At 52.2% G+C, this 17,696-nt stretch overlaps 2 protein-coding genes across 9 annotated transcripts in view; one reads left to right on the top strand and one right to left on the bottom strand.

Moving 5' to 3' along the window:
* The window catches only part of PAFAH1B2 (platelet activating factor acetylhydrolase 1b catalytic subunit 2), a 248,265-nt gene extending 231,845 nt beyond the window's left edge, over positions 1–16,420 (bottom strand). The window contains exon 1 of the mRNA XM_071769102.1: positions 16,416–16,420. The gene's annotated coding sequence lies outside the window, so the exon portion shown is untranslated. The remainder of the gene's footprint in view (positions 1–16,415) is intronic.
* Positions 15,517–17,696, top strand: part of CADM1 (cell adhesion molecule 1) — a 119,352-nt gene continuing 117,172 nt past the window's right edge. For 5 of the 8 annotated variants that reach the window (XM_071769088.1, XM_071769087.1, XM_071769085.1 and 2 more), the window contains exon 1: positions 15,518–15,674. In XM_071769088.1, coding sequence (XP_071625189.1) covers positions 15,578–15,674 — 97 coding nt within the window. In that variant the 5' untranslated portion in view covers positions 15,518–15,577. Of the gene's footprint in view, positions 15,675–17,696 lie in introns of all 8 variants that reach the window. The other 3 variants (XM_071769086.1, XM_071769080.1, XM_071769081.1) reach the window with 2 other exon arrangements.

The raw sequence follows: 17,696 nt of genomic DNA, 5'->3' as shown, positions 1-17,696 counted from the left end.
TCCTGCTGCACTCTGCCTCGCAAAGGGAAAGAGATTAAAAGCCAGGAAGGGGGAAGAAATCTGTCCCTTTTCCCCACCTCCCCATCTGCTGTTCAGCCACCAGCTGTTTGTCCCTGAGCCTGGATTACCTCCCCCCCTCCTCCCGAGCCTGGATTATGCCCCCAGGTCCCCTGGGTACAGCACCCTCTGCATCTCACTGGTTGCATTCTGCACCCAGCAAAGAGCCAGAGCTGGTGGAGATCCCCAGTCCCTTGCTGTCTCCTGTGCAGAAACCTTTGTTGCTTCTGTCCTCCTGCTCGAGGTGTCTCTGCTGGAAATGCCTGGGTGGCAGGGCATGGGTGGGTGCCTCTTCCTGATGTGTGCAGGCTGGGGGTCTGTCCCACCTGCACTCATGTGGCAAATACTGCCTGTGATGACAGCGTGTTGTTTGGGGCTTGGAGAAACCTGGTCCAGTGGGAGGTGTCCCTGCCCATTCAGGGGGGTTGGGATTCAGTGATCTTTAAGGTCCCTTCCAACCCAAGCCCTCCTGGGATTTTATTTTCTCCATGATGGGGAGTGGATAACAGGTGCAGTGAGACCGTGTCTCCCCGCGCAGGCAGTGCCTGATGCATCCTTATTAATGACACCAGGATCAGGTGGAAACTATTCTTAGACACGTGTGTCAATCGGGGAGGACAAGAAAAGAGCAGAAATCCAGGGCTGCCAAACACAGCATCCAAAATATTTTTATAGATTAATCCGACTCCTTTTTTTTTTCGCAGAGAAGGGAAGGTTCAAAGGAAAGCAGGGCACGGTACAGAGAGCTGAGAATTGATTGATTTATCTCCAAGTTTGTGCTCAGACAAAAAAATCGTGGGGGGGAACGAGCAGGGGGGAGGAAGGGGGAGTGTTTTTGGGACACAACTCGCAGCAGAGGTTTGGGTGGTTTCTTGCCAGTACTGGTACTGGTGAAGTGGCTGCTAGAGATGGGATGGACATTGCTGCTGTGTGGGACACCCTGGTCTGGCTGCTGAAGCAGGAGAGGGAGAGGAAAAGCACAGTATTGAGATGTGAGGCATGGCGTGACCGTGGGGTCACCCAACTGCAGGCAAGGTCTGTGAAGGTGGCTCTGAATTGTGGGCTTTCATCTGGGCAGCCTGGGGATGTGAGAGCAAGGAGGGGTCTGCAGGCAGACAGACAGGCAGGACAGGAGCTGCCTGGTTAATGCATCACCTCAAAGCCTGGCCTTGTTAGGCCAGGGCTAATAATTTACTAAGCTATCAGTTTGGTCGTGTTGCTCACAGTTCCTTACTTCATGCCCTGAGAATGTGCAGTGTGTCCCAGCTATGGGAGGATGCAGGTGGCTCAGTCTTTGTCCCCCAGGAAAAGGGTGTAAATGAATAGAAACCTTGGCAAAGCTTTCAGGTCTGACTCAGGAGAAGCCTAAAGCCTTAAACTCAGCTTAAAATAACTGCAGATGGGTGCTTGTGTCCAGACTCGTGCTTCGAAGGCACAGAATTTACTCCCAACTGGTACAGTTTTGGGTTTGAGTGTAGGGGTGTGGGGATGTGTGCCTTTGGGTGCCTCCTGCATGGCCTGTGTTTGGTGTTCCTGAGGCAGCCAGAGTCCCAGGGAGGGTATGGGGAGAGGGTCTGCCCTGTGTCTTCCCCTGCAGTCTTCTCCTTCCTCCTGCCCCTCCTCCTCCTCTCCCGTGCCTCTCAGCTCAGTCCCCAGCCTCGCCTCTAAACTTCCCCTTCCAAGTGGCTATTGATTTTCCTGACTAATGCACCACACACCAAACGAAACAAAGAGAACTCAATCAGCCACTTAAACAAAAAACAAAACAAAAAACAAACAAACAAACAAAAAATCAAACAAAACCCACCAGCCTCCCATAACAGGCTGGGCAGATCATGCAGTTATGGCTTGAAAGGGTTCCCATTGACCCATAGCACTCTGCTAAAATGAAGGTAGCAGTGCAAACACAGGCCAGAGATGCAGGCTCAGGAGAGCTCTTTCCTTACATAAAAAAGAGCATTTTGCTTTTTTCTTTCTTGTTACCTGCAAATGAGATCGAAATGCTGCTCTTCTCTGCTCTGTGTAGCATTATTCCAAGTGTACCAGCCCTCAGCTCCCTTTTCCCCTAGCTAATAAGTAATCATGAGGAGGTTTGTGGCCTTGTTTATTATATTTGGCCCAGAAAATGCTTTTTTTTTTCTCTCCTCATCTCCCTGCCTTTCTGTAAAATGTTTTCTGAGATTTATTTGTAAGGCTGTAAATACAGAGTAAGTAGCTTTAATTTAATTTACAGGGCTAATGTAAGAAACTGTATCTGCAAGCAGGAATTCCATCAGTCTCTGCTGAGCTGAGAAGTGTCTGTAGATGCTGGATGCTCAGATCTTCCCATTTTCTTTCCTCCTTTTCCCCCTCCTTTGCAAAGGATGTAACTGTTTCCTTGCCTTCCAGACACTGTTAGAGCTTTGCTTGCAGGAAGCTGGAGCACAGGTCAGGGGTTTGCTGCCCAGGGTGATAAATTGCTGCTCTGACCCTGAGTGATGGAAGGTCCCAAGCAGGTGGATCCCTTGTTCTGAGATGAGGGACCAGAGGAGAGCATCTCCTGCCTCTGCCAACCCCTGTTCCTGCAGAGGCCACCTCTAGCTCCATGTTTTCTCACCGCTCCAGGAGGCTTCCCTCTTCCTGGAGAAGGCTGGGCAGGCCAGGCTGGGCACTTGGCTGTGTGAGCAAACGGTGTTTCCAGAGAGATGTGGTGTGGGTGAGGAATTTTGTAAATGGGAAATGTCAGTGGCACACAGGAAACCCCGGGGAGGAAAGTGGGCGAGGGTGTGAGCAGTTGTGCAGCCAGCAGGGATCCTGTGTCTGGGATGGTGCCCAGATCCATGGGATGGACCTTCCCACCCAAGCCTGAGATGGCTCCCCAGAGCCAGCTCTCCCAGTTATCCCAGTGCTGTGTGTGCTCCCTGGCTGACTCACAGGACTGGAGCCCTGCTCTGGTGTGCCTGTGCTCCACAGGAAGCTTTGTGCTTCCCCTTATGAGATTTGCCAGCTGAGATTTCTTATTTTACATCAATTTCTGAGGAGGTTACCCCCACCACACATACACACACCTCTTTTATTTTGTTAGCTGCCTCGGTTTGGGCTGACAGCTTGTTTAGAGGGGGCTGGTGCCAGAGGGAGAATTTGCAAACAAATAACTTTTACCCAACGTGACAGTGCACAAGAGACAGCAAAGATCTTGGGCGATGCTGGCTGATGTGACAGTGACAATAGGAGTTTTGTCCTCATTAGTTTTCCCAACAGAAAGTCTCCAACAATCCCTCGCTGCACATCAACGGGAAGAGACGTGGGTGCTTTGCAGCCATGCCTGGGACTCTGTGGGGGCACAGACACCTCTTTCCCTGCCCCTCCTGCCTCCTGGCACACACCAGGTTGTCTTTTGGGCAACCTCTGTATCCCAGGTTGTCTCTTGGCCAGGCTGTCCCTGTACTTGTGATCACTTCCCTGATGGAAGCCTGGAAGCGTTCTGGTCTCCACCATGAAGACCTGGGGGGACACAGCCCTAGGGGAGGGAGGGAGGAAGGAGCCCCTTCTCCAGCCCTTCCCTCTCCCAGGCTGCAGCAAACAACTGCCTGGGGAGCAGCTGCTGTGTGTCCGTGGAGAGAAGTGCCTGTCTCCCCAGGAGCAGAAACTGATGGCACCCTTCTGCTGGGGTGCAAGCGGGCGACCATTTTTCCTAATTAGTCATGATGTCTTGCCCATCACAGGAATAAATAGCAAGCTTTCCCTAAGGATGTGAGATGAGAAGCACTATTTATCGTTGCTCTCAGAGGAAGCTGACAACATGACAGGTGAAATATCAGGAATAATTAAGAAAAATAAGGGCTTGTGTACTTTATTGCACCAACAGCAGGGATGAACTGCCAGCTCTTTGTCCAGGAGAGAGGGAGGGGGAAAAAAAAGCAGGAACCTGTGTATGACTTAGGGATTTTAGAGTTTTTATAAATTGCTGACTTTGGGAAGGTGTCAGGGCAGCAGATCCCACAGAGATGTGCTGTCTGAGTGGCCTCAGATGGGCACAGTTGCCTGCATCAGGGCGAGCATCCCCTGGCTTTGCTCGGAGCTGCTGTGCCCTCCCTGATAGAATGGATGAGGGATGCTGATGCTCTGGGGTCGGGGAGCAGCTCTGCTGACCCCAGTTTGCCATTCCAGCCTTTGCCTCATCCCCAGGGCCCTCCTGGGTCTGCTTGGGCTCTGCAGCCGCGGTGTTGGGAGACGTGTGTGCTTATGAGGTAGGACAGCTGGGGAGCTCGGGAGCTGTGTCTGCTCAAGCAACGTGAAAATCTGATGGCAGCAAGTGTCACTGGGCATCACTTAACTCTTCCTTTGCAAGCCCAGCCTCACCTGACAGGGGTAATAGATCTCCCAGATATATCTTGACCCAAACAAAAGGCGCAGTTTACAGCACTCAGGATCCCCGGAGCTGCCTCTTTGGTGGCTTGGTTCTGTATGGCTCCGGGTGCTTTAGGGGCAGCCACCCACCATTAAGCCTCATTAGGGCTCTGGAGCAGCCTTCCCAGGCCTGGGCAGTGAAATGAGGCTTTTTTTAGGCACTTGGGAGAAAAGCAATTGCGCATCACAGTCCTTGTCTCGTCCCCTTTGACCGGACAGTCCCAGGGCTCCTTGGCGCTTTTTTGGAGGATTCTGAAAGGGACCCTTTGTCAGGGGCAGCAAACAACTCCTGGTTTGGGAAAAGCTGCTCTCAGGGCACTTATATTTAGCTCGTTTGCAGATCTGTCCCTTCAATTTTTGCTCACCCCTTTTGTTCCTTTTTAACTAGCAACGCTGAGGGTCTAAAAGAGAAGGATGCCAGCAAAGAGCAGGCAGCTGCTCCGTGCAGAGGTGAAGGTATTTTTAACACAATGCCCGAGGAAAAAAGAATTTGTTGCTTCCAACTTCAGTCAAAAACAGTGCTGGGAAAGATCTCTGAAGGAAAGCTGGGCCCAGGTGCTTACACGGTGTGCAGCAGTGGGAGCAAAATCACCTACAAAACCTGGAGAGGTTCCTTGAAATGCAAAGGCAGAAGCTTGTCCTTGCCTGGTGGCCTGCAGCGAGTCATTCTTGAAGGCAGGGTGCTGCCAGGGAGGCAGGCAAGACACGTGCAGAGATTTAAAGTATGCAGGGTGGCCAGGCAAAGCAGAGGATGAGGGCTGAGTCCCAAGTAGAGCCAGCTCCCCCCCCTCCAGAATTAAGACTGATTTTTGTTCTCTTAAATATTTATGGAGTGCCGCAGCGCCTTGTGCTACAGCCTGTGTCCCCTGGGGTTTTGGAGTGGGGAAAAAACATCCCGAGCAGGTTTTGCATCTTCTGTGAGATGCTACTTCAGAGCCTGACCTTGAGGAGTTCTCACCTCCCAAGGTGCCTTCACCATCTGCTCCCAGAGCATCTCAGAGAGGAGCATCAGCATCACCCACCAGCTCTGCCCCACAGAGACATGCCCAGCTCTGGGTACCTTCTCACAACTCACCCATCCTGCCAAGAAAAAGCTTTATTCTCCCCTTTCTCTATCTTTAAACTGTTAGCTTGCTTTATCAGTAGCCAGTTGCTATCAAGTCCGACAAGTCTTGGGTTTAACTCTGCGATCCCTCAATTCTCCAAGCAAATAAACCCAGATAAGACCCAGACCTTTGAAGCCAATTGTAATTTAATACAGCTTAAATTGTAAGCATCGAACAGTTGCAAAGGAAATATGATCAAAGCCATTGATTTTTTTGTAGTGACACAGTGTCTCTCTGAATAATTCCCAATAATGAGAAAATCTGAGAAAATTGAAACCTGTTTGCAGATATTATAAGCCTAAATGGTCAAATAAATAATTAGCAAGCTACTCATTTAAGCTCTGCAGATGAAAAGGCAAGGAGATCTGGACTTTTGAATAAACATGCTAGACTAAGCATCTTTTATAGTAGAATTAAAAAAAAAAGAAAATCACTCTGGGCATAGTGGGAGATGGATTTCTTCCACTGGAAGAGCAGGATGCTTACTGCAGAGGGCAAACAGCTTTTTCCCAACTGCATTGATAGAGTGTGGCATGTTTTCCATTGCTGCCTGGCCTGTGGATTAATTTTGGAGCACAAACGAGCTGGCCTGATGTAGCATTTAGAGTCTGGAGAGGACTGAGGTGTTGCTGAGAGTTGTGATGCATCCAGTGTCTGCTTGAAGCTGTTAGAAACAACAACATGAGAATGTGATCCCTCTGTGCAGTGGCTGTTCAGGGACATGTTTGTAGTTGGGTTTGCTCAATCGGGGCTGGCTGTGACCCCCTACCAGAGGGTAGTTTGAAGGGATGTTGGTGTTGCAGTGAGTCCCCCTGCACTGGGCAAAGTCCACCTGGAAAGAGGTTTTAGGAAACATAAGAGCTGCGTGAGCTGCTCAGGACCCTTCCTGGTGGGTTGCACTGGAAAAAAAAAAATCAAAAAAAAAATCTTTCTGTTTGAATTTTGCTGCCTGTCACAGAATGAGCTCTGCTGCTCCTTGAACTGGGGGCTGTGCAGCCCCGGGGCTTGTGCACTACTCTGCAAAGCTGCCCCGGTGGCAGATGGAGGGATTTCATGGTGTGTGTGAGAATTACAGATGGGAAGGCAAGGATTTGAGGTTTCTGGTTTCCCGGGACACAAAATACCTGCCTGGTGATGGGCCCCACAAAGGCTTCTAGATTTTCAAAGCTGTGTCTCTCCCGACAGGCATGTGCTGGGGTCTCTCGCCTCCCCCTGCTCTGGTTTCAGGCTGCTCTGGGTTTCCACACACAGCCGTGCTGCCTTTCAGATGTTGGGGTTTCAGCTGGATCTTCTGGCTGCTGTTCAAAGTACAAAAAAAAAAAAAAGCCGGGGTGGCCAAAAAGTTGGGATGCAGCAGCAAACGCTGCCGCTGCCATCGGGTTGCTGCTGCTCGGGGCACAAAGCCACTGGTTATTGTTTGTGGCAGGACCAGGCTGGAAGTGGATGTCGTCCTCCAAACACAGCCCTGCTCTTCCCCAGCCCTTCAGACAGCACTGTAAAGGCTTTCATGTTCTGCGGGGGTGGAGAGCACAATTTGTGATGACCTGGCTCTGGCTGGTATTTGAAAGGTCACTTTGCCGACGATGCTATCTGAGCCCATTGATTTATATAAAAAAAAAAAAAAAAAAAAAGCCCCAGCGCTGGCAAGCGGGGGAGAGGAAGCGAAAATAGCTCTGGCAACAGGCATTGTTTAAAACCAACAAAGAGGCACTGAAAGGCTCCCTGCTCACTGCTGTCAATAGTCACGGCAAGGGCACTGCTGGCCCACCACAGACCAGGAGCCTCGGCTCAGCCCCTGCTGCTGGCAGCCAGTGTGGGGGGACAGGGTGGGGAAGATGGGGTGGGCAGGATGCATGGAGGGAGGAAGGATGGCTGGAGGGGCTTGGATAAGATGGAGAGGGGTAGGATGGATTTGGGGCGTGGGGGGATGGATGGATGGATGGATGGGTGATGGGGCATGGAAGGCTGAGCAGCCCTCTCCTGCTGGCTCTGCTTTGGGTCAGGGCTGACACTGTGGTTTCAGTGGAGCTGTGGCTGGATCATTACCTTGAAAGCGTCCGAGGCTGGGAAAGAACTGATTTGCCCTAAAGAGCTCAGCCAACTGCCAGCTGGTTTGTGAGCATTAGTGAGTAATAAGGAGCAAGAGCAGCATTAGCCCAGCATCCGTGCAGTCATCTGTCACCTAACAAGGGAAGTATTGGCACGTTGTCATGTTTCAAACACTGCTGATCAATGCTGGAAAAAAATAATAAAGCCTGGCTTTAATATGCTAAGTATAATAACATCATCAGGAAAGCTTTCTGCTCTCCTTGTGGGGTGGAGGAGAGGACGTCTCCCTTTCCCCATGGGCATGGTGGCTGGTGCTCAGGAGGGGAGGACAACATTGCCTACAGTAACTTGCTCCTTCTCTGTGGTGACAGGCTTTGCCCAGAAAAGAAACAGGAGAAGGAGAGAGGGGGAAAGGGGAGGATGTCACGGGAAGGGAAAGTTTCCATGGTAGAGACCCAGATGCCAAAGGCAGGATTGCATTTCCACGATTGATTGCAATGTGCAGTGGTGGACACAGCAGAGGGGAAAGGGAAGACTCCAGTTTGTTTGTCAGGAGAGAACAACTGGGTGCTGCCTTGCCCAGGGGTGAGGAAAGGCAGGCTGGAGGGGAAGGTGGAGACAGCAGCTCCTGGCCCTGAAGGGATGGGAGGTCCTTTGCTCCCTGCACAGCCCCAAATGGGTCCTGGTCAGAGGGAGGTGAAGCTTCACGCCAGCAGAAGGGGACTCAGCAAAACCACTTAATGGGTTTCTTCCTCCCATTTCCCTGAGCTCTCCCAAGCTTTGGATATAAGCAAGGAGAGCAAGTTAGGGCACAGGTTATAAAAGTAATGGATCTCCAGAAAAAATAGAGGTTCGAAGGGCTGAAATTTACTGCAAAGCCTGGCCCAGGATTGACCCTCTTCCTCCTCCTCGGGATTTTTCCGTCTTGTGCAGAAAAATGCGGCTGGTCAGTTTGACAAGTGGAAAGTGTAGCTTTGCCATTCCTGTGCAAGGCTGAAACAATGATGTATGGCTGGCGATAGATCATGTTGGGTTTCCGGAGAGCAGGGAAGACGGAGGCATGAGCCTAATTCATGATGCATGAAGGCATTGATCTTCCTGGCTCTGAAAATACAATGTAATGAACCCCCACTAACACATCATTTTTATGCCACTGCACCTCACTAATATCTAATGATTTCACCTTGCTCTGAGATAAAATATAATTGTATGGGAGTTCCAGCTTTGTTCTTTAATACTCGAGTAGAGCTAACGAATTATGTTTTGCTCTGTAGCTGTCGGCAAGTTGAGACAAGCTCACAAAAGCCCCACAATTACGAGGAGAAGATGCAGGTTTAAAACCCCGCGCGTGTGTTTGTACCTGCTGGGGATGTGCAGGCTCAGCACACGGAGATGGTGCGTGGCTGAAACTGGCAGTCGAGGACACTGGTGGGATGCTGAGGAGCTGGTCTCATTGTTGGGAGTTCTGCATCTTGTCCACAGGCTGGGTGACCCCCAGGGGCTGCATGGCTGTGGTTCAGGCTCTGGGTTGGTGGCATTGGCCACCTCCCCTTCTGTGTGTGTTTTGGCCCCTCCTGGGCAGTCTGTCTGTTTCCTCTCGTTTGGTGCAGCTCTGGGAATCTGTTCTGGGGGCCAGCAAGCAGTGAGCTCCTGTGTGTCTGTGGCAGCTGGGGTCCTGGCCCCTGGCTGAGGCTTTTAAGTCTTCTGGCGGTGCGAGAAGCGAGCAGGAGCTGGCAAATGGGAGTTGAAGGTGAAGATGTTTGTGGATTCTTCAAAGGCGAGCCTCCTGTTGCAAAAGGAGTCAATGAAAATCTAACCACTCTTGACAGTGAAAGCTGAAGTAATGTACCTAATTTGAAATTCCCTCTAGGCTAAGTTAGGCTTTTCCTTTCATGTGCGATGTTTGGATCCCTTCTGGGAGCCCTTTCCTCTGTACCATGCTTGGTTACATGTGGTGTTGACAGATGATTAAGACATGAAGTCTCTTAAATAAGAGCAACAGGCAAAGTTTTGCATTGTGTGCTCAGGTGTTTACCCACAGCATTTTAATCATCTCAGCCTGACTTGCAGCTTTGGGACTTGCTGCCTCTTGCAGCTTGAGGGGTCCCTAGCAAGGGAGATGCTGAAGGGAGCAGCAAAGCAGGGCACAGAGAGCCAGTCCTTTACAGGGTGTTCTGTGTTTATACTGGGTGTAGTTGCTGGATTTGCTGTGTCCTTAGCAGTCACCTTGTGGGGTTTGCTTTGTGGAAACGAGGAGCTGAGGCTTCTGCAAGACTCCTCTCCTTGTAGGGTGACCAGGAAAGTGTGATTGGTGCCTCTGCATTCTCTGGGTGTTTCCTAAACTGGTTGGGAGCCCAGTCACTGGGGTCCACGCTGGGTGTAGGGGAATGCAGGTGGGGCAGACAACACCCACCAGGCATCTTCTTGTGGGCAAGATATGGCTTTTGATGGGATCAAAAGGGCTTTCTTCCCCAGCAGCTTGTATAAAGCAAACAAACAAAAAAACCCAAGTAATTTGCCATGGTGCCTGTCTGGAGCTGGGCTGGCAGTACCGGCAGCTTCCCCAGCTGACTCAAAGCACCCCCTGAAACCTGGAGCTGCCTTGGGTGCACCCAGCCTGCCTGCTGGGACCATGGGCTGAGCCGAAACTGGGCTCACCACAGCACAGGGAGCTTGAGCATTGTGGGGGTGACCCAGCAGAGCTTGTTTCATCTTCCCTGGTGTCTCTTTTGATGTCTCACTTCCCTCTCCTCCCCATCATCTCCATGTCTTGACTTTTGCAGGCACTTTTCTCCTATAAGAATATTAAACATATTTAAAAAACACTTAAATGCTAATGTGAAACCTGAAAAGAGGATGTCAGATGCAAGCAGCACTCTGAAGACATGATGTCTCTGTGGAAGGGTTTGACCCCAGTAATCTAATTTGCTTTACATTTAAAATGATACTTCATTCTCTTATTATAAGGCTCCGTGTCATTGGCTCATAAAGATTACAATTTCTTGTCTTCCAATTGTAATAAATCCAATTCAAGCACCCTCTTGATTTGAAATTTGTCACAACAACATGCAGAGGGCACAGTTCCTGAGTTTTATGGCGGGGGTGCATTAGAGATTCATCTGCAGGAAAGATGATGCAAGACTCTAAAATGACTTGTCGCTCTCCTTTCTCAATTGGATCTGTGTTTAAAAAAAAAAAAAAGTCTAAATTATAGCTTCTTCCTCATTATCTCGTAGTAAAAAGGTTAGAGCAGTGGGGGAGCCAGACTGGGTTGATTTTTCATGCTTTATCCTGACGCTAGGGAATAATCTGGTTTCTTTAAAACCATCTGAAAATATTTCATTTTGTTTCATCAGACTGGGGAGCTTCACCTCTCTGGTTGTGCTTATGGGAGCTTGTGGAAAACCAGTGGGTGCTTTGTGTACCCATCTTCCCCAGCACCAAATACCAGAGGCTGCCAAACTGAGCTGGGGGTCCCTGGGGACAGGCAGCACTGAGGAGGGGTCAATGCTGGGGGAACATCCCAGTGGGTGCTCCTGCTTCCTGGGGGATCATCCCATCCCATCCCAGTCCCTCTTCAGGGACAGGGCAGTAGCAGCAATGTGTCAGTCAGCAGTGGCACAGAAATTCTTTCTATTATGTTTTTTTTGTGGACAGTCTTGAATAAGTACATGTGAAAGACTTTGCTCACAGAGAACTTTTGTACTATCAGTGTCTGTTGTTCCTTGGGGGTTTTTTAGGTTTTGGTGGGGTTTTTTTTTTTTACTTTTTTACTTTTTTTTTTTTTTTTTTGTAACAAAGGTTTTAGCCGAGCAAAAAAATCCCATCTGTATGGCTTTTTTTATTAAAAGATAAAAAGCTGGAGTTCGCAGGAGTTAGCATTAAGTCACAGTCCGCCGAAATCTAAGGTATTCGCTGGCTGGGGACTCTCTCTGTTTATTTCAAATACCCCTTTATCATTTTGTTGAAAGAGCGGTGTTCTCTGTAAAGCTCTGCCAATTGAAAAAAGAATCAGATAATGAAGAATGATGTGGCACTGATGACAGCCCTTCAGATCCTCTATAGGATTTCTCCAAAATCAAAAGACTTTTTTTGTTTTATTGTCACACTTGTGGCTTAGAAATAATTAAATTTAATCTTCCAGCTCTCAAAACAAAACCGAAAATTTCCAAACAGCCCCCGCTCCATGAAGGAGGAAGACAAAGCAAACACAGATATCCAGTGGGTGTTGGAGAGAATTTTGTACATTACAAATGAAAATATTGTATTTACAGTGGGCGCCCAGCCTTTGGGCTTTGCAAAGACTGTCACTGCTCTCAGCCGGGCTGTGTGCCTGCAGTGCCTGTCCCACAGCACACACTGAGCTGCTTGCAGTAGTTAATTTGGCACCAGGAATCCTTGTGGCAGGTCCCATGTTCCCTCCGTCCTTGGTGGGGGGGACAGGCAGCAGCTCTGCCTGATGCTTCTCCAGTCTCCCCTCAGCTGCCACCATTCTGAGCGAATTCCTTGCTCATCACAGTGGAAGGCAGATAAATAAAATATATTGGGAGCTATTTGTACTGTAACTAAAGGCCTAAATTTATAGAGGGAGAGCGTGGCAAATGACAACTTTGTCACAGCACATGAAAGACTGGAAATTAGTCTCTGCATTTTTACCTGATCTCCCCCAGCGCTGGCGCCAGACGCTCCAGGTAAGAGGAGCTGGCGGGGGCTGTGTGGGGAGCAGCCCGCCCTGAGCACCCAGGCACCCATAAATCTGCAATGCTCTAAACTGATTATCTCTTCTCCGGATTCCTTTTGACAAACTTCTCCACTTTCAAAGAGTTACACAGGGTTTAGCTCCGTGCTGGCTGGAGTGCCGATTGCGTGGCAGAAATCTTTGAGAATTTCAGAGCCGGTGCTTTGCCCGAGATCGACAACTGTTTTATTGCTCTTGACAGAAGATGTTGAGCGAGTAAATGCTGTCGTTGGTGGGGGAATCTTTTTGGTCTCAGTCTTGATAGCACTGTTTTAATCTAAGGCTCGAAGAGCTGTGGTGGAATGGCAAGTCCCATGGTACCTGTAGAAGTGAAACATGTTCTGTGTTAGTGTCCTCTAGAGCAGAAACCTTGGCTGCTCTTGGGGAGACTTTTCCCTTCCTGGGTTTGTGTAGGTGGCAAAGCTGGAGGACTGGGTGGGAAGACCCTGTGGCTGGTGAGTGATCTGAGTTCTCTCTGCCCATCTTTTTGAAAGGAGACCAAGGGAATGGATGTTTGGATTTGTAAAGCCACCTGATAGTAGCTCCTGTTGGAAGCTCTTCTGCAATGGGTATAATCAGTGCCAGTCACTCAAAAGGAGCCATGGGTCAGGTGTTGCTGCATCCTCTCATGCAGCTCCCAGCAGTGGCAGCAGCAGGACCAGTGCTGACTGGGACTGGTTTGGTCTGTGGACGGATCCTGAGCAGCAGCTGCTGCCACCACCATGCCCACAGCTCCTTTCTGCTCCCAAACACCTCCCGGGCACTTTGAAACACACCGAGCAAATGCTGTGGGACAGGAGGCAGGGCACAAATGGACTTTGTCATTCCCCTCATGTCTGCCTCGGAGCGTGTTCGAAACCATGGGACTGGCTCCATCTCAGGAAGGAAATCACAGATTGGAGTTCTCGCTTTTAAGTTCATTTCTGCTCCTGATTCAAAAGCTGAATTAACAAACAATTGATTATCGGGTTTAAAATGCAAAAACACCATCTGCTCTTTGGGATGTGCTGAGCAGTGGCTGGGCCAGCCAGAGAGACACATCTGAAGGATCTGGGCAAGAGGCACAGGGGAGGCTCTCGGGGGACATTCCTGCTGCTCCTGGCAGCAGCAGCTGTGGAAATTTGATCATTCTGTGGGTGCCTCTGAACCTGCGGCCAGGGGGACAGCTGGGGCTCCTTGGGGGGCTGGGTTACAGGGCACTGCAGCATGAAACCCCCAGCAGCACCCAGGGTGGCTCCTAGTGCCACAGCATGGATGCCTGATGGACACCAAGGGCCACCACAGGCTGTAGGACAGTGTGATGACCTGGCACCCTGTGTGTCCCTGGGGAAGAGGGGTGGCAGCGAGCAGCTGCCTGTCAGTGGGATATGTCACTTGGGGTGTGACCTTGTCATGTAATGCCAGCCACCAGATGAGCTGCAATTGTGGGGTGGGCAGCCCTCATCAGCCCCCCAGACCCCAGCTGCCCTCCCTGCCTGCCAGTGCCTTGATTTAAGACAGCTTTCAATCACTGCCAGCAGGGCTGGCGCTTCCATATCATAACTGCTAAACACGCTGTGACAAATAATCTGAGGCTAAGCTTCCAGGACAGAGGAAATCGCTTTCCTCTTGAAATTAAAGTTGATGCATAATGGAAGGCACTAAGATGTTTCCAGCAGGAACGTCGCCAGTTTCAGTGCGTCTCAAGTCCCTTTTTGTCTGCTGAACAAGACAGAGGAGGTGAGGGAAGTCATTTCCTAGAGTTCAGGATTTGCAATTTGCATTCTATAATCTCCCATCCATTTAGCAGCAGATAATTTGTCATGGTTTGTTTTAGCTGTTGTGATATTGATATTTATTATGCAAATTGTATTTCCTACTACTTATTGTCCTGCACCCTATGAATACTTAAATTATGATAAACCTTTTTAGTTAATACGGGTTGTCTTTCAATTTGATGCTTGAGCCACAGTGGGTCATAATGTACGAGGCTGTGCAGAAGGGTCTAAACCGTGTAATTAAAAATAGACAAACGGGATAGCTGGGTGATAGCTGGTGCCTAATGACACCCAGGAGCTTCTCAGCAGAGCCACTCACGTCCTGGAGAGAAGGGAATTTGGCGTCACAGGCAGAGACAAATGCTCCCTTGTCAACCGGGGGATAAATCTGGCTTAGTGACAGGGTTATGGTGGCCCAAAAACTCTGCAGCCATGGCCCACGTGGAGGAAAAGCAGCCCAAGTTTCGCAAGCCGGTGAGTGACTCAACACTTGCCCGGAGCGATTTGCACCTGAGGCTTGGCAGGAGCCAGGATGATAAAGTTAAAGTGACAACTCACCTGCCTCGGGTTGCTCGGAATAACCTAATTAATAACGTTGGAAACGCTTGACACTCTCTGCCTTTCCAGGGCCTTGTACACAGGGCTTGGTATTTCTGGCGTGCTGGGTGGGAGGGGGGAGACCCGGACCCGGACCCGTTCCCCGTGACCCCCCCGGCTGTGGCTGCCTGGCCAAGTCCCATTTAGGAAACAGCGCTTAGCAGTGGGAGGTGGGCGGGGGGGGCAATGCTGCTTTCTGCTTAATTTACTCCATTTAAAGGCTGTCAGCCCCGTTGCATGGATAGGAATCAGCACAGAAGGTGGATTTTTGCCGGGCTGGGCTTAATGAGACTCCATCGTTCCCGGCGCCCTCCCGGGGCCGGGGAAGGCTCAGAACCAGGGGATGGGAGTGCCCGGGATGCTGGGAGAGAGGGGTATCCGGGAGAGGGGATGCTGGGAGAAGGGGTATGCGGGAGCAGTGACGGAACCTGGTGAGGGAGGATGCTGGCGTGGGAAAGGCGCGGAGTTGATTCCCGCAGCCTCCCCGCCTGTCGCCAGGAGTCGCGATAGGTGACTGTGGAGAAGGTGGCGCTTGAAAGGGCGGTTTTGTGGTTATTTTTTTGGCTGCAGCCCGCGCTTCGGATGCGGGCGACCTGGACTCCCTCCCGCGGTCGGTGGGTGGGGTCGGCGCGCCTGAAATGGCGCTTTTCTGCCCCAAAAACCGTGGGCTGGGCCCCTCCGCCCCCCGCAGTCCCCCCGTGCGCCCCTCGCCGCGCTCGGCACTTTGCCCCCGGCCCCTGGCGAGCGAGGAGGCGGGGCTTGCGGGAAGGGGGCGTGGTCTAATCGTGTCCCCGCCCCCCCGGCGCGGTGACGCGCGTATCTCATTATCTTGGCGCGCGGCGGCGAGGTGCGGCGGCGCCGGGCAGAGCGAGCAGGTGCCCGAGATGGCGGGTCACCCCCAGCCCCGCCGCCCCGCCGGACCCCCCCGCATCCTCCCGCTCCTCCTGCTGCTCCTCTCCGCCGCCGCCATCATCCCCAGAGGTAGGAGGCGGCCGCACCCCTCCCTCCGGAGGGCGCCCCGGGGCCTGCGGGGGGGTAGGGGGCTCTGCGGGGTGCGGCGGGGGGAGCACCCTTCGCACACACACACACACACGCACCCCGGGCGGGTACGGCGGAGGTCGGGGCGCGCAGGTTGTACCCACCCGCCTTCCCTTCTCCTCCCATCAGCAGCCCCCAGTCGGTGCCGGTCGGCGGGCCGTCCCGGGGGGCGGTGCGGAGCGGAGTGGAGTGGCGGGAAGGGACCCCCGGTGGCGGGGAGCGGCGGGCTCAGCCGCGCGTGTCGGGGCGGCGCGGGCAGCCGGTGCCGGTTGCCATGGAAGCAGCTTCTCCCCGCTGCCCGTGGGCTCATCAGGCGGCCTCCCAATTAAAAAGTAATTGCTGTGCGCGCCCCCCTCTCTCCCCCCATCCTCCTTTACCCCCCCCCCTTTCTCTTCTCCCGCTCCCCGCTCTGGTGTTTTCGTCGGCTGAACCGGTGCGGCGGTGATGCTGCATCGGGAGGGGATGCAGACCCGTGGGGTGGGATGCTGCACCGGGGGCGATGATGCGCCGGGGGGAGATGCTGCACGGAGGGGGGATGCTGCAGCGGGGGTTGCTGCAGCGCTGCCCGCGGGAACCTGTTGCAATGCAAGTGCAACTTGCCAGGCGCTTCCCTCCAGCCCCCGGTGGTCCGCGGGGGCCTTCCCGAAATCGCCCTTCCCGCCTTCGGAGGCGATCGCCCAGCTCGGCGGCTTCGGAGGAGGCAGGGGTTAAGGGGAGGCGGCTATCGGGGGCTCCCCGAGCTCCCCCCCCATGCGGTGTGTCAGGGGTGCGGCGGGTGCCGACGCCCGGGGGACCGGGGGGCTCGATGCCGGGTTGCCAGCGCTCCTGCACTGAGCCGAGGAGCCGCAGGAGGGACTTGCACTTGTGGCTGACGGCTTTGATAAAATATTCCTCCTTAATGCCACTTTATATTTACAGTGTGTCACCGGAGAGGCACAAGGCTTCATTTACTGGCTGGTGCGCCCAGAGGAGCGAGCATTATTTGCCCGGGACGTTTTGGGGAGAACAAGGGGGCCATTGAGCGCTCTGTTGAATTTAGCTAATAGGAAAAGGGGGGGGATAAAGGAGTGGGCAGCTCGGCTGAACAAAGAGCTTTATTCACGGGCGTGTTGTACACGCTTTTCCCGGTCTTCCCCCGTTCCCCTTTTCGGTAGGATGGCGGTGGGGGATGAGGAGGAGCCCCATTTCCAGCTCATTCTCTCCCCATGAGAGCCTTCTGTCCCTGCAACACGGACGGGGGCTTCGGCTCTGCTAATGGCAGCAGCTCTGTTTCCTAACGGTGGCTTTGGGGAGCCCTGAAGGGTGACTCTCTTCTCCAAATTTGTCTGCTCGATAGCCACCCGCAGTCGGTGTCGGCTCCGCTCGTAGCACGCCGGGGAAACGCTCGTCTCCCTGGGTCTGGCTGCTCTGCACCATGAAGCAGACACCCAGATGTTTTTGTAGTCAATTCCTTCTCCCTCTAGTTTGCCTGATATGCTGTTGCAAGGTGCTTTTTATGTGGGATTTATGTCGGGTGTAGCTCGGTGCATGGTGGATCTCCCAGCGCTCTGCCCTGGAGACCCCATCGTCTAAGGATGCCTGAATTAAAAATAAAAGCCCCGTTGCAGGATAGCTGCCTTCACCCTTTGTTTCGACTCTTAGTGCCTCGCCTCGCCTTTCCGATCTTTTTTTTTTTTTTTTTTTTTCTTCTGTAAGAGCTGTTTTTAGCTGAAGGCTGGTGCGATGCTCTGGCAGGGTGAGCCTGTTAATCATCACCCAGCTAATGTGCACAGCCAGGCTAGGCAGGAGAGTGAGGCAGCTGAAGGGGAACAAAAGCAGGGCTGGATGCTGAACTCTGGTGCTTGTGCCTGACCTGTGCAGTTGGGGTTTGCAGTGGGGACAAGCACCACACATCAGGAACTGGGATTGTGATGCCAGCAGTGGAAGACGACTGTCTCACAGGTCATGAATTGCGGGATAAAATCC

This window comes from Heliangelus exortis, chromosome 26 (assembly GCF_036169615.1).
Source record: "Heliangelus exortis chromosome 26, bHelExo1.hap1, whole genome shotgun sequence".
Taxonomy (NCBI): Eukaryota; Metazoa; Chordata; class Aves; order Apodiformes; family Trochilidae; genus Heliangelus; species Heliangelus exortis.
This window is presented reverse-complemented; position numbering and strand designations above follow the sequence as displayed.